This window comes from Gavia stellata, chromosome 2 (genome assembly GCF_030936135.1).
Source record: "Gavia stellata isolate bGavSte3 chromosome 2, bGavSte3.hap2, whole genome shotgun sequence".
NCBI lineage: Eukaryota > Metazoa > Chordata > Aves > Gaviiformes > Gaviidae > Gavia > Gavia stellata.
Genome location: NC_082595.1, coordinates 15,208,939 through 15,231,686, shown reverse-complemented (window position 1 = coordinate 15,231,686; position 22,748 = coordinate 15,208,939). Strand labels below are relative to the sequence as shown.

Genomic DNA, 22,748 nt, shown 5'->3' with positions numbered 1-22,748 from the left:
CTGTGCTAAAGCTGTGAACATGTTTTTAAAGCTGAATGTAAAAATGTGACATATCAGTTAATGTTTCCCTCTAATGTTGTTTGGGATTTTTTGCAAACTTTTTTCTTGACTGGCTTTTACTTCTGTACTTTTGATTTTCCTTTAATTTGCAGCAAACAGAAAAGTGACATGGTGTCAAAGCTGACTTGCTTTTTATTTTAATTGTTGTGTTACATCATGTCAGGTTCCATGCTTACATGATAGCATTTAGTACATTAAAGGAAGCTGACAGCTGCATGATGAAGTGTGACATTTATAGTTAAAATAAAAGGTACAACTGACGTGAGATATCTGTGATCTTAATGCAGTTTGCCACTTTAACATTTGTCTCAACACAAACTTTATAGAAGGGATTTGGGTTTTTTGAATTACACAAGTAGGGCTAAGTTTGTCCATCAGGTACGTAAATGTAAAATATTAAATAATGCATGTTATATGAGAACTTACTTTCACATCTTGTGATATGATCACTGTCATATTTGCAGTGCTGTTTAGCAATTATTTGTAGTAAGTTTTCACTTTATACAGGGAAATAGAAGACATCAATCCTGATAAAAATATTATCTTACTAATTTCTCCTTGGCGCTGAGTGTTGCATATATGGGGAAAACCAGCAACCTTTAGCATTTCTTGGGAGTGCTAATTAAAGTTATGAGTTAAGCCAAGAACTCAACTGGTTCATTTTTTTTTCTTTTTGAACTGTCTTTGAAGGCCATAGATAACATGGGTTTGTAACAAAAGATTGAGAAAGGTCTCATTATGGTGTATGTATAAACTGTAGTGGAAAGTCTTTATAGTCATCCATACAGCACTTTTAGTCAAAATTGCACCTGCTTGGAAAAAAAAAAATGCTCATTTCTTAAACAATTTGCTGGTATTTACAGTGCAGAGAATGGAACAGGGTCTCTCCAGTTTTAGAACTGTCCTCCAGAGATGGCTACCTTCTTTCTGGCACTAGGCAATATCAGCTCCTAATATCAATTCTTTACATTGAACCAGGTACTTTAAAATTTTTATAGCACCAAATCTGAATATTTTATGAAAGTGCAGAAGCTTCTGCACTGCTACTGCAATTCCTAGAAAATCTTGCAGACTGGGACTCTACTAAGTAGATAGTAAAGAACTTGATGAAACCTAGTTACTTGTGTTTGAGTAGAGTGAGAAGGTATATATCCCCTTCTGACAGTCATTGTAGGATTAATGAGCAAAACAGCTATTTCTCAGCCTCACGGAATTAGTAGATAAGAGGCTTATAGGCCAGAGCAATAAAAGGATTTCCTACTTAATAGGCTGAGGAAGTTCAGCTGCAGCAGATTAGGAGGGTTCTGCCTAGAGAACAAGCACTGGAGTTCAGTAATGGGGGGTTTTGGATGAACTTGCAACAGGGTTGCAGCCTGACGGAGAAGGGAATGCAAGGCTTCCTTGAATTCTCCTTCCTGAAAGCTGTGCCTAAGGACAGGCCGAAGATTTGGGGTGGGAATTTTTGTCGGGGAGATGGACACCATAAAAAGAGTGCTTAGCAAGCTGGAAATGTTGATCACCTTTGTGAAGCTTATTAACGTGTGCCCTCTCAAGGCCTTGTGACTGTCTGCTCTAGAGTTTGTGGAACGGCAGTGAGGGAGCTGCGAGGCTGGGTGGGTGACTGCATTTCTGTTTCTGCCCTGGCATGTGTCCTCTGGCCACCCTCTTAGAGAAGAAGTCAAATGTTTAATTTGATGGAGTATTCTTGACGTTGTCAAATCCATATTTACTTGGCTGTCCTGTTCTTTTGTTGTTTTTTTTTTTCTTATTTATTTTTTTTCCTGAGCTACCATCAGTGTAACACTTCATATTTAACCTTTAGTTAATTTTTATTTATGGCAACTTCAGGTAGGAGTTTTTCCACTGTAACTTGTCCATAAGATCTTCTGGACTACTCTAGGTCTCTGAGGTTGAGATTTGCTTGTGCCTTTTTTAATGGAAGGCCTGGATGCAAGTTTCCCTTTGAAGTAGTTGTAAATACCGTGCTCAGTGAACAGTTACTTTGCCTTGCAAGTTTACCAGTAATTCTCCTTGCCATTAGTTGTCTTTCATTATCAGAGCGGTTGAGAAAACTGTCTTGATGTGGTATTCTTTGCATGAGTAAAAGAAAAAAAGCTAAACTCACTGCTGACAAGCATTCCTCCCTCAAATGGATGGACTCTGTGACAATCAATGTCAGCCTGGTTTTGGTTGCTGCCACTGGGCCTCTGAACCCTGTAATTAAATGGTTTTCCAGAGGTTGGTATCTTCTTTGTTTTACCTCCATCCTGTCCTATATAGTTTTGCCCAAGAGTTTATTTTGTTGTGCAGAACCTGTATGCCTAATGAAAATGAGGCTTCTGGGATGAGAAATAAAATGAGTCTGTGCAGGTGTCAGTGCACAGACACTGCCGCGCTTTCTGTTTTTCTCTCAGATAGTGCTTTTCCACTTCTACAGTTCCTTCTTGTTGTGAATGCTTGTTGGCTTGAACAAGTTTGGCTAGACAAAATGGGAAGACTGTGGAGGGACAGGTGAAATATATAGGAAATGTAAGCATGTATGACTTGTGTTTAAGGATTGACACACAGAAATATGGAATTTATATACTTCCTGGATGCCTGGAAACTTTTTAAGGTACGGTCAGTTAGTGGTGGTTTTGTTGTTGCCCTTAGTACAAGGAGGATAAAGCATGTTTGGCATGTGCTCACATCAGAATTTGCTTCTTCTGCTGCCTCTCCACCTCTTGAAGTGGATACCATGATGAAATGAATGTTGCTTAATAACTCTCAGAACCAGAGGAAACTGCTGAATTCTGGTGAAACAGTGGCCTGATGGTGGAGAATCACTATGAGGCAGTAGTCATGCTGGGATTTTTATCCTGGTTTCAATATATGCGCAGATATATTAAATGAGAAATGCCTTCATTTCTGTGATTCTGAGATGACTGCTCTAATAAACAAGTAATTTCTTCTTTCTTTCACTATTTAAAAATAAAAACCTAATGTGCTTCATTGCATTGATTTATAAAAATGCCGACAAACCTGAATACATAGAATTCTTTAAACACAGGATGAGGTGGGAAAGGGGGTTATGTCTTCAGACATCATGTTTGTGTAATCAATTGTTAGGGGAGATCTCATGCTAAGACTCTCTGATTTATTTCCATAACTTAATGCAATCATATGCATTTGGTTTTTAATTTGCAATTCTGTGTTCAGATGCTGAAACAAGAGCAACATACTTGGGCTTGTCTAATGCAGTAGCTCCAAGAAATGCTCATTTTCCTCTCAGACATGAAGGGCCTGGGGTCCTCTGTCAAGACCACATAGTTGTGTCACCCAGTTAGGAAAGCAACGAATGTAGAAAAAATATTCTCTAAAGTTACTTTTCTGCAGAGATTTGGAATACTAACAGGGCAAGCATGTGTGTCAAGCTGCATGCACAGGTATGATCCAGTATAGAAACTGTGTTGCTTCTAAAGGATGATTTCTGAGGATAAAGAAGAATCTGAGAGAGCAAAAGGTCACACAGCACACTTGCCTTAGCATTGTCAAATCCCATCTGCTTGTCTCCTCTCTATAGGGCAGAATACATTGGATTATTGTACACTTAAAGTTCAGCACACCACTTGCACTTTTCCTTGCAAAAGAAAGCCTTATAGGCTTTGAGGGCTTGTTAGGACTTTGAGACTGTTACGCTACAGGGTTTTATTCCCTGGGGTGCTGTTAAAGATAGAGACATACAGTTCAGTGCTGTCATACTGGCCAGCAAGTAGAAGGTAGAGATTGGAAAAAATGTAATTTCTTTTGACTTTATCTTAAGGAAAGTAAAACAATTTGATGATTAGATGTGTGGGACATAGTGCCTTGATGTCTACTTGAGCTAATTTCTTCATCTTAAAAGAGCACTACTCCCCCTTGGCTACTCGGGAGAGAAGGTCATTTTTCAAAAACTTTATTGGACAGAAGTCTTACGGTTAAACCATTTGCACTGCTTTCTGAGTGGAAGCTTCCTTCTACAGCTAATCATAGAGGATTGGTGCAAGTTCCACAAGTTTTCAGAAAGAGTTAGAAGAAAGGAAAGTAAGTGCTGAATTCTTCTGCATTAAAACGTTTTTACAGCCCATTTGGTTGAGTTGTGTGCAGCAGTACAAAATGAAATTGTATTCCATCTTTCATCTGCTGTATTCTGTAGCATTAAAGAATTAGTTTAATTATATTGTTGGAAGGGAAAAGGTGCAGTGGTTAGAAACAAAATGGATGGTGAACAGCAGTAATAGGTAAAGAGGGGCTTGTTCCTTCTCTCCCCATAGGACCCAGTTCCTACTAATGAGCAGAAGCTCATCTCAAGGTGTGGGCTAGGCTCTACAGTTTAAACAGAAGTTATAGGGAATCTGTGGATAACTTTAAAAACCAGTCCCTAACTGCAGATAGTCTGGAAATGACTGGGCCTCCTACACTTGTGCATGGACAGGTGTGCCTGCATCAGTATTTTGAGAGAGAATTGCTCAAAACCAGTGGCACAATGCTGAATGGGTTGTTACACAGGTGTTAGAGGTACGTGTAGTCTTTACTTTCTTGTTGTTCCAGACAAGAATCTAATGTTTTCCAGTCTGTGCAAACTTCATGGCATATGTGAGAGATGGTATATAATCATTAACGTCCTGCTCATCAGCACTGTATTTCCTCTGAAGCTGTAGAGTGTAGTAGTAGGCTGGAGTAGAGGAGCTTGATCTTCTGTAATCTGCAAGATCAAGACCCACTTAGATTCCCCTAGGCTTCTGCCTTGTTACAGAATTAAACCAGGAGATCATTCTGAGCCAGGTGAAAACTCTTCTGTCTGTCTGGTTTAGATCAGTATTTTCACTATGCTAAGAGAGTTGTGTGTGTATGTATAGCTTTTAACGGAGCATCATTCTCTGTGCACATATTAATGTTGGCAACTGATGTGTAATCTTTGCATGCTTTGTGGAAAGATGTGATGTTGATCTTGCCTTCCTCTCAGTTACCTGTCTCTTACATCCCAGATGGATCTGAGTTCAGCAGATGGACTTGACCTCTTATTTACAGAGCATAATTTTCTGTGCTTCTGAACAAACTGAAAATACCCCACCAGTTCTGTCTAAAAGCAATCTCCAGAAGCAGAGCACTAGTCCAGGCTCTGGTAAAGCCAGTTTCCCTTAGCATAAGGGTTATGAAAATTATTTACTTCCCTCCCTCTGGATGTAACTCTGTGCATGTGTGTGACTGTATTTTCCCTGGAAGGTTTCTTTGAAGTGTGGAGCCAGAGGAGCAATGAGTACAAGGATGCTCTTCAATGCGAGGAGTTTTGGTTTGCTTTTAATATAACAGTATGATGCATTGCTCAGCAAAGCTGCTTTTCTTACTGTAGGCGTAGGAAAGGACATTCTGGTCACATACAAAAGGTTAATTTTTGTTGTTGATATAAATGAATATCTCTTGTAAGTACAGAACTTCAAGTAATTTTTTTTACTTTTACTAGTAACAGAAATCAATGGCATGGTGATACAGTTAAAATTAGTACCAGTGGTCTGAATGTGAAAACATACTGATGATGTCTACCTTTTAAGCTGAGCAGATGGGGAAAGATTTTTCTGAATTTATACCATCCTGTAAGACTAACTCATTTCTGTGACAGAAAAATCACATCAGGCTTCAATTAAACGATTATATGTCTCCCATCTCACCTTGGATAAAAAAAGTGGTGCTATCCTTTGATACAGAAATTATTAATACTTGGAAAAAGTGTTTTAGAGAGTGTGTTTCTAAGAAAAAATATTGACTTAAAAAAGCTGCATTGTAATATTAATTTGTCAAGTTTTTCTCTTTAAATGTATTTCTTACTTCCTTTTTGTATTCAAGCCATCTCTTTTAAAGATTTTTGTAGTAAATAAGTAGAACATTGTCATTCATTATTTCATTAATCTTAGGCAAGTAACAGATTATCAGTTTTATGGAGTTAAAAGTAAACTAAAATGTAACCTTTTTAAAACAAAAACCTGCTCACTTGCCACAGAAGAATTTTGGATGAAATGCAGCTGTTGAGCAGTTGCTTAAAATAAATTGCATACTTTAAACCCACCAAGAAGATATATGAGGATTCAAAACTGTGTCACAAATCCTGACCTACTGAGAAAGAATGCTTAATGAAAAGACTACTGTACGTTTCACTGTATCCTTTGCAAGGAGGGTGAAATTCAGGTCAACAGGATAGAAAGCTTCCAGGACTCAGGAAACCTGAACAATCGATCACTGAGTAAACATTATTGCAGATACTTATGGAGAGTAATTGATCCTGAATGCAATAATAGGCTTTATAAAAGGATTTAAAGAAGTTGTAATGTTTCCATATCTAGCCTGGTATGATATATTGACAGTAATTACATATGCATTTGCAAGTTAGTCTGTGATTACCTTAATATATTTTTATTTCATTGACACTGAAGTTTCAAACCAGACTTTTACGGTACAAAGGTTAGTTTAAAATAGGAGGGGGGATGAGTTACTTGGATGTTATAGTAGCATATCTCAGCAAGAACAAAATAGTGACGTTTTATAATAAAAGTACAGAATGTTCTCATTTATGACAAAATTGAAGTTGAACTAATCATAGCCTAATAGGTTGTGGTTGCCATATATTTATTAGTAAAACATTTGTAAAACTACCCACTGCCTTCACATCTGGAAGCTTCACATTGTTTCAAAACACAAACAAATGCTCCCACTCATATGAAGTAGCTAAACTGTCACAGTTATTGACAGGGACACGTTTTTATCCTTGTATAAAGACCTGTGTGTTTAAAGGAAGGAATGCTATCATCTTGGACTTTTGGCCAAAAATGTTTTTTGTTTGCAGTGGCAAGCAACATTTGATTGCCACTGTAACTGAAAGAAATTGATTTTTTTTCTTTTCTTCCACCCATAATCATTCCTGGCAGTCTCTCACGCTGCATTTGGCAGAACTTTGTATGTTCTCTTTCCCTATCTACAGCCATTAAGCTTTTGCTTTATGGTGTGGCTCTTACATAGAGCAATGCAAAAGGAGACCATTTTAATATGCGAGTGTCTAAACACAGAAGTTGGCAGGCTGCTCCCAAAGCAGGCACAATACTTGAAACTATTTATAATAACCTTTGTTTTGTAGTTGACAAGATTTCTAGCTGCTCTTGTACCCTAAATAGTGTGCATGTCTGATTTGGGCCATAATGATTACTTTAGAGCTATTCCATTACTGAAGGGAGGCAGGTAGCCTAATTAAGAAGTTAGCACTAATTCTGTCTTTTTAGGGCTAGCAGCTGACTTGGTCTTTGTATAGATACCATCTAGAGAAATAGTTGGAAGCCTGCTATGTTGTTTTTGCCCGTCACTGTTGAGAGTGGGCACTTTTTTAATTCTTCAGTCTGAAAAGATTTAGCCTGAAAACTATTATCAGTATTCCGGAGTGGAAATTCTCTCCTTTTTAATCCCTGTGAAAAATTATATCACTTGCTTTAGAAAGTACTAGTAAAAACAAAGTTACATGACATATATGTGTGAGGCAAATAGTCTTAATTTTAAATTTGTCGGTTTGGAATTAAGAGAGATTTGATCTTTTTAAGAAAGAAGGAGCCAGATAACTAAATATGTTTGCAAGTTCGTGAGGGCACATCTGCTCATTGGCCATTAGGAAACAAAACATTTTAATATAATTCCTTATTTTCTATGAAGATCAGAGACTGAGATTGACATGAGTTTTTCAAGCAACTCTTATGGAGGCTTTTCGCCCACCACCCTGTCATTGCACTTCATCACTGACAGGCAAAAATACTTAACTATCTGTTTGTCTTGTCAAATAACCAAAGTATGGAGTGAATGGAGACCACCTACCAGTTAAAATGCCTTTCTTACAAAATGGCAGAAAATGTCCTAATGACAAGACAGGATTTCAGTAAATATGCTTTCTGTAACCTTCTTTATTTCTCATTGCATTTGGAGGCGAAGTTCATCTACACTAAAGTCAGAGGAGCACCTAGGCCGTCCTGTCCCCCCAAGCTTTAAAATTTTACATGGATTTACTGCATGGCAGCACAGTATGTTACTGTCATTCCAAGTATTGCAATAATGTTTTCTTCTTAATTGACAGCTTGAAGCTTTGCATCCATCGGGTGCGTAATTCTTGTGGCGAATTTTCTAATAGAGGGTCATGTCATCCTGATCTTAATACCCTGTTTAATATTGAATAGGGGTTTTTTCACATTTTACTTAGACTAGTGTATTTTAAGAATGGCATCTCAAACATTTCATGTTTGGCCCTGTTGATTACTTTTGAGAAATCTGATTTTTCTGTTTCTGCCCTGCATGCCATCATAGAATTTATTCGGGATTTGCTTGAGCAAAAGTGAAGCATACCTTAATAAATGTAGAAATGAGAATGCATTAGCTGTTCCATTGTCAGTCTTCTAAAAATGCATGATTTCTAGCCATTCCTAAAATGTACTTTAAGCATATAAACAAGTAGTTTTAGGCAATACCTCTACTAGTGTAAAATAGTTTAATAGAAAAAACCTTCTGAAATGTATTGATTTTAAGGGGAAAATGTAAGACCATCAGGTTTTACTGTCTCTCTCTGGTCCATGGTAGCAGACCTTGCACTTCTGCAGAGCCCTCATGATTTCAGTAATAATTGGCTTGTATTGTAAGAGACCAGCCACATAGATCAAATTGCTGGAGCAGACCCTCATTGCCCCCTGAAAAGATCTATCTATTGCAGCATCCTAGTACCGTTAACAAAGAAGTGGTTTTGCCTGCACAAGAGACAGTAGATGCTAATTTTGACTGAATTTGTGCCTAGAGAGAATGTGGACAACTCTTGCCTTTTCCCTATTCTGCTTTCTGCATTTGAAAAATTATGGAGTGAAATTGCAGCTTTAGTGGGAATTCTGCAGATCAGCTGTCCTGCTGGCACGGCTGTAGGAGCTGCTTCCCTTCAGCCATATAACTTGACTGTTAGTTGATCTTCGCACTTCGATATTGTAACTATTAGGCCTGATCCAGGAAAGCACTTAAATGTCTATGTAACTTTATGCACGTGAAGAGTTTTGCTGGTTCCAGTGGGAATACTGACATGCATCTGCGCTGAAGTGCTTTGCTGGATCAGGTCCTACGCCTCCGCTGGAAACCTCCTAGGAATATGACGGCATTGTCAACCTAGCTATTATGACAAGAAGAGTCTAAATTTTACTTTTTAAGTGAAGGTTCCCATGAGAAGGTTATGCTTGGAAAATTCCTGTATCAACCTATCCATGTAGTTTTCTATTTTTAAAAGATGTAATGAAAGGCAATTTGGACAGTGGAGAGATTTGCTTTCAGCTTATCTAAAATGTAGCTTTTGAAATGTGTTTTGCCATTAGGTGGAACTAAAATAAAATTTTCTAAAACATTGTATAGCTATTAAACAAATTGAGTTTAAGAAAGCTTGCTGAAAGACAAGTATAGTACCTATACATAGACATAAGTCCATTTAGAAGAAATACATAGTTTTAAACGTTTGCTGGTTTGGACCAATACTTCCGTTGGTGTTTTGTTCCACTTTTGTTAGGTGACTGGTGATATGTACCACTAGTGTTTCAAAGTAATTAATATGAATGATTGTTGTAGGCAAGCATTTCTGTAGTAAGCCATAACCATGTAAGCAATAACCAGTGTACTGGTTAACCTTTTGTGATTATTATTTTTTTTTTTTGTTTGGTTTGGTTTGGATTTCTTTTTTGACAAGAAGGCGTATGTGATGGCCTTTGAATTCAGAACTTCTCAATCAGAGAGGCAGGCATATCAGATGTCACCAGCACAGTGCTTTCTGAGCATAGCTAGCAAACTGCCATTGTCAGCATATGTTAAAATGGATAATAAAGGATATGAAAAGTCTTGCATGACCGAGCAGTGAACTTCATGTTAACTGTGCATTTAACAGTGCAGACCTTTAGAAGTGAAATCTCTAATGCTGTATTTAATCAATAAACTTTGCATCTGTGGTTTGAGAAGCCTGCATAGCTAATAAATAAGCATTAGATCTATCTACTGTTTTGGCTTCAAGTATCAATGTTTAGTCAAGTCCATTTTCAAAATGCTATGAAGTCTTTAACACCCTGCAGTAGTGGTGGTGGCTGTTTAAATTAGGGCTGCAAAGATGATTAAGGGACTGGAGCACCTTTCATACAAGGAGAAGCCGAGAGAACTGGGACTGTTCAGCCTGCAGAAGAGGAGGCTTGTGGGGGATTTTATGAATGTGATGCATGATCTTTTTACATAATATTTCACACAGAATCACAGAATCAGTACGGTTGGAAAAGACCTGTAAGATCATCGAGTCCAACCTGGGGGGGGGGGGGGAAACAAAAAACACAACCACAAAACCCACGCCACACAACAACAATAACAAGCCACAACCCACCCAACACCACACAGCACCATGTCCATCAAGCTACATCCCACAATGCCACATCCACACGCTCCTTGAATACCTCCAGGGAGGGTGACTCTACCACCTCCCTGGGCAGCCTATTCCAGTGTTTCACCACTCTCTCAGTGAAGAACTTTTTCCTAATGTCTAGCCTGAACCTCCCCTGTCGCAACTTGAGGCCATTTCCTCTAGTCCTGTCACTAGTCACTTGGGAGAAGAGACCAACACCCACCTCTCTGCAACCCCCTTTCAGGTAGTTGTAGAGAGCGATAAGGTCTCCCCTCAGCCTCCTCTTCTCCAGGCTAAACAACCCCAGCTCGCTCAGCCGCTCCTCATAAGACTTGTGTTCCAGACCCCTCACCAGCTTCGTCGCCCTTCTCTGGACACGCTCCAGCACCTCAATGTCCTTCTTGTAGTGAGGGGCCCAAAACTGAACACAGTATTCGAGGTGCGGCCTCACCAGAGCCGAGTACAGAGGCATGATCACCTCCCTGCTCCTGCTGGCCACACCATTTCTGATGCAAGCCAGGATGCCGTTGGCCTTCTTGGCCACCTGGGCACACTGGGCATACCTCATGGGAGGGAATGAAGAAGAGAGCCAGACTCTTCTCAGTAGTGTCCACTGTCAGGACAAGAGGCAATGGGCACAAATTGAAACACAGGAAACTCTATCTGAACACAGGAAAGCATTTATTTACTGTCAGGGTGGTCGAACACTGGAATGGATTGCTCAGACAGGTTGTGGAGTCTCTATCCGTGGAGATATTCAAAACTCAACTGGACACGATCCTGAGCAACCTGCTCTCGCTGACTCTGCTTCAGCAGGGGAGTTGGACAAGATGACGTCTGTCCTCAAGAGGTCTGTCCAACCTAAATAATTCTGTGATTCTGTAAAGATGCTTTCATTTTTTTAGTGTGTGTATATATATCTCTCTCTCTCATACGTTTAGGATAATCATGCTCATGATTTTATACACTCTGTGTGTGTGTATAAAATCAGGTATTGACCACTGTAGATAGTTCCAGCTTTCATATTTAAACATTAGGTATTGTTGACTAAACCACCATGCATATACATGTTTACTTCTGATTCCTGCCTATTCTTCCTCTGACCCTCTCTTGATTTTTCTTAAAAATGAATTTAAATGTAAAATAAATTTTAGGAAATGTCTCTTGGAATGACTAATGCCAGCTGTGGGGGTGCTTCTGGAGATAGCTTATAAAGGATCACAGCTTTCTTCTGTCCCACCCCATTTCTGTCATTCTTGCACAAGGGCGCATGGTGGGAAAAGCAGCCTTAGCAACAAGGCCTGGCCTTGGTTTTTTGTTGTTTTGGAGTTTTTTGTTGGCTTTTTTTTTAGCAGGGGGCAGGGGGGAGGTAGCAGTTTTGTTGGGGGTTTTTTTTGGTTAGGTATTTGTGTGTGTTTTGGGTTTGTTGGTGTGTGGTGTGGGTTTTTTTGGGTTTTTTTTGAAAGACCTTTGGTCCTTTTTTGGAAAGACCTTTGCAGTACTTCCAGACACTCCTGTTCTTCATCAGTGTTTACTTCACTAGGTAGAATGCATGTTCTAAGAGCTGCTAAACCAGCCAGCCTGTCTTTACTCAGGAGAAAAAAGTTTATAAATGTAATATTGGTAGAGTGGAACTCTTCTAGTTCAGTATATATGGGAGGGAACACAGTTGCAAATACTGAATGAAACTCAGTATCTGCACAATTAGACCAAGGTTGTGAATTTACAAATTGACGTTTTGCAAATAAGTATTGCTTCTGAGATTTGAGTAAGTAAAGGACTTACCGATAAATATAGACTTCAGAAATGCAGTCTTCATTCAACATTTGGATTTAGAAGACCAAAGGTTCTTCCAATGTGCTCTTAATGGCACCAGAAATATTGGAAATTGCTTTGCGTTTTTCTAGACGTGGTTATAACAATGACAGATTGCAAATTGATGTGTTTTGGTATGCAGCTGAGATTAGTAATGTCCAAGAAGCATTTTCAAAGTGAACACTGAATTTTATGGTTGAATTAATAAATGTATAATATATGAGTATATAATATATACCTTAGGAAATACTATATTAGATAAATAAGACTGTGAACAGTTACTCCATTCTTTTTTAAATGTTTATTTGTTTCTACAGATATGTGATTTAAGGTTAAAGGATATTTCAGAGTTTCATTTTAAATGTTACATGTGCATTTTAGTATGGATACAAGGGAAGAATTTAGTGTACACAGTTCTATTTGTTAACTCTGGGGCCTGAAAAAAATTTAATGTCATGATTACAGTTTGAAATCTCCTTAGGTCTTTGCTTGAATTATTCAATTAAAAAGTTTGATTAATGTATATTTCATGTCCTGTGTCTAACAGTGTGAAAAGATTCTGCGATATTATTATTTCCAGGTAAAAAAAGAGATTACATATGCAGAAGATTAAAAAAACCCCAACCAAATAGCAAAAGCAATTACATGATTCTGATTTTCAGATAAAAGCCACAGTTGTTTTCTAATTCTATTTTTCAGTTTCCATAGCTAGACGCGTCCAAGACCCATTAGCTGAGCTAGTGAAAATTGAGCCCAAACACATAGGAGTTGGAATGTATCAGGTAAGATAATACGTATCATTTACTCTAAGTAATCTGTCATGATACAGAGCAACACCAAAATGCTGCTTTATAATTGTCAACTAGTTATGTCTCCTTTAAAAGACATTTGTAGAGTTGATAGAATGGTAGTAAATCCTTAGAAGTCATAGACTGTCTTTTTCTAAATCTCTACTTTTAACGATTCTGATTGAGACTCTGAAATGGCTGTAGCCAGATTTATAGTCTATTAAAAACATCAAATCAGGCAGGTAACCTGATCTGCAAAGCTTTCTCTTTTTTTGTATTGACAGCAATGGGGTTTTAGCTCTTTGTATAAAATACAAAGAGATATTGATCCTCCATTTAGAAGCCATTAATTTGTACTATTGCATGCATTCCTTCTAAGAAGTTTGTAATAAAAGCATTTGTTTTGAAGTTTGTCACTTACTAAAGCTGAGTTGTAAAATGTTTGACAATTCTTATTTTTATACATTTTTGTAGGTTATTTCTGAGAAGTAACTTTTACTTTCAAAGGGTGTTTACAAAGTGAATGCTATTGAGGAGTGGTACATAAGTTATTGTCATTTTATAGCATATTGGCATCCATTCAGGAAAGCATTTATACATGTGCTTAAGTCCCACCAAATAGAGAAGTAAAAAAAATAGAAAATTCAGCATGTGCTTTTCTCTATTTTTGAAACTATAAAATGGGAGTAAATTTGAAAGGCTGGAACAGAAGTCAGAACAGAAAGCACAGAACTGGATCTGTGCTTTCAGGTCAGCACATGAGAGTTGATGGGATAGAACGCAATTAGCAGCCTAGAATCTTTTACTGCTGCTAGTAAAGGTGGTATGGCAAAGAAAGGTGCTATGAAAAATTTCAGACGTCTATATCCTGTTTTGTTTTCTTGTTTTTTAAAGAACTGAGGTCAACGTTTTAGTTGATAAAGGTAATGCTCAGCATTGCTTTTGCAAGGCCTACTTTTATTGCCACAGACTAAAATGTACTCATGTTGCTTGCTAACTGCAAAACTTACCAGTAAAATTAACTTATATAATTAATCTTTCAGTATGAACTATACCATAGTTTTTGAGCAAAATTAGATTGAAAGGCTGAAATACTGTAGATTTCTTTAGTATATGTATCCAGATTTCAGTAAAAATGTGCTTTAATGATGACAGCTATAAATCAGGGGGTGGTCATCTGGCAAAAAGAGGAGCTTCAATCTGAAGCATAGCTGGTTTCCTTACTTGTGGAGACCCACTGTTTTTATTTATAACAGTAGCAGCCATAACAGTAGTGAAAAGTGGTACAGATTTTTGTAGGTCCTTGCTATAAGGAAGAAAGTATTTAACAACCAAAAAAAATATCCTCAAGTGCTGTGTCACACTTTGAGAAGAAATTGGTTGCTTTTTTTAAACAAAATTTTAAAAAATCAATTCCAAAATGGAATATTTTGCTATTTGAAGTATACTGTGAATTTGTAAGTATTGGGAACTTGCATCGCTGTGGCTAGAAGGTATTAATTTAGATACACATTATCTACTATGGCCCACGTACACATTGTACAAGCATACATCTAAAGCAAAAAGGCATGGAGGTGGTGGTGGTGGTTGTATGGTTTTGGGAGCGTGATATTCAGATGAATGTTGCAATGGATGTATTGCAACAGTTCACTACTGCCTCAGTGACTGAAACTGGTGTCATTTACTTTGCACTGAAACAGAGCAGGGTAAGTACCATGTTCCTGCCCTTTCAGGGAAGCTTCTTGATTCACTAGATCCACTTTTACAAGTAAACACCCAACTGCGTTATTTGTTCACATCCAAATTGGGTATATGAAAAGTTTCAAGAAATAATTCCTAAAAGCCTCGTAAAGGTAGACCTCAAAAATTGCTCTTTACCAGCTATCTGCACTTTTAAGTCTCACCTTGGTTTCGATAAATCCTCTGAGATAGACCTCCTGTCAGAATTCTTAATGATCACCACAGAAGCTGTAAGGTGCTTGTTCAAAGATACAGAAATTTCTGAGGTACCTAGACCTTTATGTGACACTATTGAAAGCAAATTTGCACTCTTGAAAGCAAAGTCAGAAGCTCTGCTGCCCTTTTGGGTGTGAGCACTCTCCAGTGGCAGGGGAGGGGAAGGGAGGAGAAGAGGCATTAAGCTGTTACGACTGGTCTTCCTTCAGAAAGAAGTCACTTGCTGGTATCTGAGGGCAGGCGTGGGAAAAGTTGTTGTGCCATACAAGGAGTCCCAGAGTAACAGCTGATATAATCCCTCAGATAAAGGGATTCTATCGGGTACAGAATTTTATATTATTGCAGTCAATTTGAAAAGTATTGTTATACTTTAATTTATAACCTAATTGCTAGCTGTAGCTTTTCATTAATTTCTGGGATAAAATATGCAAAGTGCAGTCAAGACCAAAAACATAACAAGCTTTTCACAGAGAAAGTTACTTTCTTAGCCCTCTGTAACTATAAACCTAAGCATTTAGGTATAACCTCTCCTTTCTTAAACACCTTGAAATTGATATTTAGGAATCTGACAAATCCAGGTTTTGGCATTCTTGACCTGAAGGACAGACAGCGATCAGTCCTGCACTCAGCTTCTGCCTTTTTAGGCAGAGGCGGGCTGAGGCTGTGTGCTGCTGCCGATGACCGGCATCTTGAGGGATGGTTGCATGCTCACTGTGTGTTGGTCAAAGTGCGAGCTCCCTGAAGGAGTGGTCTTGCCTTTTCTGCTACTCCTGCCCAAGCGCCCCAATCCTTTTCCGGTGCTGGTAATGGCTACATGATGTCCTGGATTGGCATAAGGGAGGGGCAGCAATGTATAGCTTGGGAGAGGAGTCCAGCTGGGGCTACTGCTGTCACAGCAGCCTGAGTTTTGATTGACTTGGGACATGGCCTCACTATCACTTTAAGATAGCCAGAGGTCCCAGACAACTTTACTTGAAAGGCAATAGCCAAGAGACATCAATTTCTCTATTTTTTCTGGGAGTTTTTTTTTTCTGAGAGATCACAGTGAGAGACTGCCAAAGCAGAAGCCTGACAAAGGCTGTAGCTTTTGTAATAGGACTGTGGCATATGAACATTGAATGTTCAGCAGAGTGACCCTCTTGGGCAGGAGCTGCTGCTGCTGTCAGCAGTGACAGTAGTGCTACAGAAAAGTGAAGTGGTCATGCGTTAAATCTGCTGCTCACAGCATGAGCTTTCTCAGAGTCTGTGGAGTGTGTGCCGCCCCAAAGGGTACTGTGTGAAGGGGCTGCGTCTTCTGTAATCACTGCTTCCATGGGATTTCGGATCGCTCCCACCTGTCCTCTTGGTACTTCATGTGCATGTTTGTGAGAATATTGGTGTTTTCTAGTTTTCTCTAGTGCAAGTTTTCCAAGCAAATCTGCTCATTTGGGTATGGAAATACAAGTTTCCAGGTAGCAGGAGATCTCTGTAAATTGAGTCCCATCAGTTGGGATTTGTGTTCACCTATTTTAGATGACAAAAAATTTGAGACTTGTACTTGACCACCTGCTTTTATTCTCATTTCAAGTTATGATTCTGAGTTTGTTCACTACCAAGAAAATCAGGTTTGTCAGAGAAAAATAAACAGGCTCTGGATCTCCTAACAGGTATTTCCTTAAACAAAGAGAAGCACAACCTGATTTATTACGGCCTCTCTCAGACTAAATTCCAGTTGCCTAAAGGTCCTTGTCTTCCTTCATCTTTATCTCATTAGGAAAATTGTTCTTTCCTCTCAGACAGGAACTTAGCCAAAATTAATTTATCACCTTCAGGCCATATTACTATGATTTCTTCTGTAGTTGAACATGAAGATGATGCCCAGACTCTGCCTGATACAGAATATGTTTGCCTTGCCACCTCCCCATGCCAGTTCAAAGCTAAATTCCTATCAGGGAAGAAGCAGTTAGTGGCTTAAGACTTTATTATGCTGCAAACTGAATTTTGGCTGATGCATTACCACTACAGTTGTAATGATCTTGGAAGATATAGATAAGAGCTGAGAACAAAGCTGCTTCACAAAGATTGCGGTTAGGGAATTGAATTCCAGAGCAAAGAAAATGAATAAAAAGTTAAAAAGATGCCTAAAGAAGAAAAAAAAATTCCTTCCTCTCAAACAGAAACCCAGCCTTACTTAGGAGAATAAAACAGCACTGACATAAACTTTCTGTCCACCAGTCCCCATCAAAGACAAATAGCCTCAAGTAAAGGGGGAATTAAACTAATAAACTTTTAAAAAGTCAAAGCCTGAATCTGTATTTTAAGGCAGAGATGGAGAAATAATGCTAAGGGACTATATTAAGTTTGGTCTTTTGCTGTTCATTTAATGTGCAAAATCTGTGGATGCTAAAAAACCAGTGACCTCTAGGGAAAGAGCTAGGTGGAGATCAAACTCACCTGTAGGCTAAGAACAAAATATGTGGTGTGTGTTGAAGGATCAGAATTTTTGACAAGTCATGTATAGCATTAAAAAATGTGCACCATGTCTGTCTTGAAAAAGCAACATCTTATTTGTTCTTCATAATTTTTGGAGCACAAAAATATCTTCATGATATATTTTTGTATGTGGTAACATCTTCACTGTTTAACACATTTGGAAAATTAACATCCCAAAAGGATGCAAGACATAATATATGTAGTTTTGTAACCTCTGAAGTGGGAGGATACTTGATTTCAGATGTAGCTGGAATATTTTGTGTCAAATTAAAATTTGTAAACAATACTCTTAAGTAGCAATTACTTCAGGAAGAAAAAATGGTTGTGCTAATTCTTGGTTTATTTTCTATATAATGCTGGAAGGTCCTGATCAAAGGACAGTTTCATAAAGCCTAATCAGAATGCCTAATAATTAAATTTGGAAATGCCTTTTCTGTCCCTCTTGTCCTTTCTTCCTCCCCGTATTCATCTCGTTACTGAAGTGCATCAGTTTTGCATTTGATTATTACCTGTAAGACATTTTATTATTTCAGTTGCAATCTGGTATGCCTTTTAGGCTTGGGTTTTTCCCCTGAGAAGATGAGTATGTTTTATTAAATGACAATGCAACTTTAGGAAACACTTGTAATCAGATACGCTTCCTCCTTAATAGGACCAGCTCTGTCCTAATTATGGTATTGTGGATATAAACCAGTTTAAAATCTGCAGCCAGCTAGTTAATAGCAAGGCATCTCACTGAAGTCATATCTCGGTTCCTGTTGGAAAGGAGGGAAGCTTTTGTCCTTTCTCCTAGAAGGCCATGAAGAACACTTTCTGCTATCGCAGGCCATCTCTGCGTGGGTCTTTCCTTCCCTGCCTCAGTGCCAAACCATACTCACGCTGAGTAGGGGAACTGTGGGCAGTGGTGGAAGGATGTTACTGGCCTCTCCACGTGGCTGAAACTGCCTGTAGCCCTTGTAGTTTGTTGCATTCTTTAAACATCATCATCTTCCCTCAAAAGATGTTTGTGTCATCACCTCTGTCAAGTCTTTCTATACCTCCAGTGGCTGCCTGTAGTGACAGGATGGGTGTTAGAAAGGTGTGGCATTAACCTCATTTTTGACAGTAGTATAGTTTCAAATCTTACTACTTTGCTGCACAGACCTCATGAAAATTATTTGCCTAAGGCAAACTGACTGTGTATTAATGACTAATAGCTACTAATTTTGGAGATACTTGGGAGGTGAACTATTGCAAAATTTTAGAAATACAGGGATCAAAGGGACCTGAAGAGGTATCTCTAAGCGCAAGAGTAAGATCAAATACAGTTGGGTCAGCCTGATACAACTGTGGGCTGAAAAAGCGCACAGCATTATTTCCATTTGTTGTCTTTCCCACAGGAAAAGCTTGACTTCTCCCTTGCACTGCAGGTGTTTGTCAGCCTGTTTTTACAAAACCTGAGCAAAGATAACTTGGTAGCTTTATTTGTCAAGCCATTCTGAGGCTTAACAAACTTCAGATGTATTTCTTAACTATCTAAACCAGTATTTTGCATAAACTAAATGTTGTGTTGTTTCTCTAGCCGTGGAAACTTGAAAAATTAGTGTTTAAATAGGAAACTGCTAGTAAAAAAAGCTGCAAAGTAGTTGGTGAGTACAAATCTGAACATTGGCCATCTCAAAGAATCAGTGTGTGGTTTAAGAAAATATTTGTCTTCATTTTTCCTTAGAAAACATATACAGTTTTTAATGGTGAAATATAAGAGACTTTGTATCTTTCTTGGTATCTGATTTTGATTATATATCCTTTGCGTAGTATGGTCTTATTTAATAACATGGAGCAAAGTAGTGGAGCTGGCTGATTTTTTCCAGTCAGAAATGTACATTTTTCACTGTATATTTAAGAACTTTATTTCACTTCTTTTTTTTTTTTTGGTGTATGAGTAGTTAGGTGTGTTACTTGGATAGCATAGGAGAATCACTCATCTATGATGTGAGACTATGATGACATACAATGTGCAAGAGGGTTTTTTTTAAATCTCCAAGGTATGATTGTCAAAACAACTTCAAACTTGAGCTTGCTTTATTAAGCAAACCAACAAATTTGTGTTGGTTTGCAGCTTACATTAAGAAAATGCGATGCCTTATTAGGTGAGCAGTGCTTTATATTGTGTGATTCGTGTAGCTCCTGTGGCAACTCAGTTCAGCAGAAATGTTGTTAGCTGGTCAGAATTGTAGGTTGCAGGTTTCAACACCCAGCTGAACAGCCTGTCTGCAAACTGCTTCAGCATTCCTTCTGTATTACTACACTGAACTTACACATACAGTTAGGCAAAGAACCGAACCTCCTCTGGTAAAATCACAATTTTGTCCGCTTGCTTATGGTTTTCTGTACTTTAATTGAAATGGTTGTGTGATGAGAACCTTTGCTTAAACACTAGGCGTCTAAGGATGCCAATGCTCACTTCTATATATCTCACAGTAATCAGATCACTTATTAATGAATGTATATCACTCCTTTTTGGCAGTATATGGCACCTGGTTAATTATGGGTGTACCTTAAGTTGAAAAAACTTATAATGGGAAATACGCTGGTGGACTCGAGTCTGGCTGAAACTGTAGGGTATCATGAGAGAAACTGGCTATTCTGATATTAAAGAAATTCCTAAACAACATAGACTAAAGGATATGTTGCCATTATTGTAAATAAAATATGATAGTAACTGGACAAATTCTGGGGTGCTTCTGTATTGCATCTCATCTCTGAATGAACTCACTGGGACTTGAAAAACAGGGACATGTGGGATAGTATTTCACAGTGCTCTTAGCTCTGCTCCTCAGTAAAAGAAACTCAAACCTCTCCTGTGAACCTGTAGTCTCCTGCAAAGAGACTGTTGTCGCAGAATGTTTTTGCAGCATACTGCAAGGGGTTGCTTGCTCTGAAATTTCTCAAAAAGGGAGAGAAGTACTGAAAGTTTTAAGATGTACAAAAACTTTTTGAGGGATGGGGTGTGGTTGCTTCCCCTATAAAATATTGTTAAGGGCGGGCAAAAAACCCAGTGTCTTGTCAGTAGGGAAAAGGTGTATTTTTTAAAAAATAAGTTGATATGTAGGCTAGGGAATATGTTTGTGCTTAATACAGGATTTTTAACACCCAGCAACTAATGGATTCCTTAATTGTCATGTAGTAGTGGTGAAGCATTAGCTCTGAGGAAAGCAAGCAAAAATCATATGTGTTTTTTGCCCAGCATAATTTTTAGGGTAAATTATGTGCTTTTCATTTTGAAAAGTAAAGCCCTGTGAACTGAGCCATCTGACATCCATGGGAGCGAAATCTTTGCAGAGAGCTTTGTCAGGGAGAAGTAATCACTCCATAATGTTTTTTGGATGTTTCCCCACCCCAGTGAAGTAGATGTGCAAAACTTAAGATTTCTTTCCAAATAAGTTACACCTCTGGCAAGTTTGTGTAATTTAATCTTCAGCAGCAGTTTTGCTGGCTGTCGGGGATGGTTTATATATCCTGTAACTTGGCAGAGTCTCTCTGGTTGTGTCTACCTATTCTCTGGCTGGCAAAGAGAAATCAGCTGTCCTGTCAGCAAAGCACAATAAACTTTCACTAGTCTATTATGGCTGGTTATAACAAAACAAAGGGATATAGAAAGAAGATAACTGTTGTATTATTAATGATTCTTAGCTAGTACACTGTATATATTTACTAGCATCTCTAAGAAAATGTGCCAGCTTGCTAAGGTGAGATGCTGCCCCTTTAAGGAAATGAAGGAAAATGTGTGCATGTGTATTTACAAAGAGTGCAAGAGCACAGCAGTATTACCGCATCTGCACATGTCACTCACGAAGCTGCCCGTGTTCTGCATCTCTTTTCACTGCTGTCACCAAAAATGCACTGTAGACAGCATTTGAAAACTTGTCAGAGATGTGCCTTTCTAAGCATCCTGAACTGCAGGTAAATTTTAGACATTACTGCTAATAATCCCCTTCTCGCGTTGCTGCTATTCGTTACTAGAAAGTTTGTATCTGCGTATGTGGGGTTTTTTAGAGCTGCTGAGGTTTTAGCAAAAGTAGGGAAGTTTTAGAAGTGTTGGTGTACTGGGATGGCATGATCTAAGGGTGTTGATAGGAAACAGCTGCTGGACAGATTTGCCCTCCCTTGTCAGTTTGTTTCTGATTGCTTAATTACCAGCTCTCTTGGCAGAAGTTTGGTAGGAAGTTTTTTGTTGCCATATGACAACAGACTTGGTACAAAGTCTCTCCTGTGATTTGTGCTCTAATTGGATTGAAATTATATGTGTTATTGTTCATGAAAAATAGGTGTAAAGATTGTTTACTTCCAAACTACCACAACAGTGGCAGATAGGCACTCCTGAGCAGAATTGCCCAGGTACAGGGTATCCTCTATGCAAGCCTGTTTAATATTTCAGGTTTGGGGTTGGGTTTTTTTTGCCTTTCCGTAAATGTATTTGGGCAGAGCTAGTTGAAACACAGGCAAGCTGAGTTACGATCCAGCCAGGCAGTTTTAAACTCTTGTGAGAGACTGGGCTGATTTGGGAGCCAAGTGGCAAGAGGAGCAAAACAGGAGTTGTGAGGGTGGGATCTTGCAAATCTGCTTGATACGGCTTCTCTATATGTTGGTTTGGAAATGCTTGGTTGACTAAAAGCTGAAACAGAAAAGAGGATGATGAAGTCTATCTTTTCAAAAGTATTTTGATTGAACAGCTTCTGAAATGTGTGACATGCTGTTGGGTTTCCTGTTTACATTTCAAGTGTTTAATAGCCCTAAGTGAAAATACACAATTTTAGCAATGAAAAATTGTTCAGCTCCTTTCATCTAGGTTTCATTTAAATTTTCATAACTTAAGTTCTTCACATTTTTGAAACATTCCTAAAAATACTACAGTAAAAAATGGCCAGGTAGCATATTAAAGATGAACTTACTTCACAAAAAAGATGAATGTTTGAGCCTGAAATGCATGTTCTATGAATACAAATATCACATCATGGATATAGGCAATGCCAAGAGTAATCTACAGCTATGTTATGAATTCGAGTCAGATTTTAATGTAAACATTATAATGATAAAATTGACAAAACTATAACCATAGTAAAAGCATCTCTCCAATATCCAAAGTCAGGTAAAAGTGGCAGTGGGGATCTGAATCACTTGCTTTGAATGTGTGTGTGTGTGGGATCAATTTAAACATCATGAATGTAAAT

General features: G+C 38.4%; 1 protein-coding gene across 1 annotated transcript in view; it reads left to right on the top strand.

The window, feature by feature from the left end:
• The window catches only part of SRBD1 (S1 RNA binding domain 1), a 131,994-nt gene that overhangs the window by 65,834 nt on the left and 43,412 nt on the right, over nt 1-22,748 (top strand). Inside the window, exon 17 of the mRNA XM_059832486.1 lies at nt 13,022-13,104. Coding sequence (XP_059688469.1) covers nt 13,022-13,104 — 83 coding nt within the window. The remainder of the gene's footprint in view (nt 1-13,021; nt 13,105-22,748) is intronic.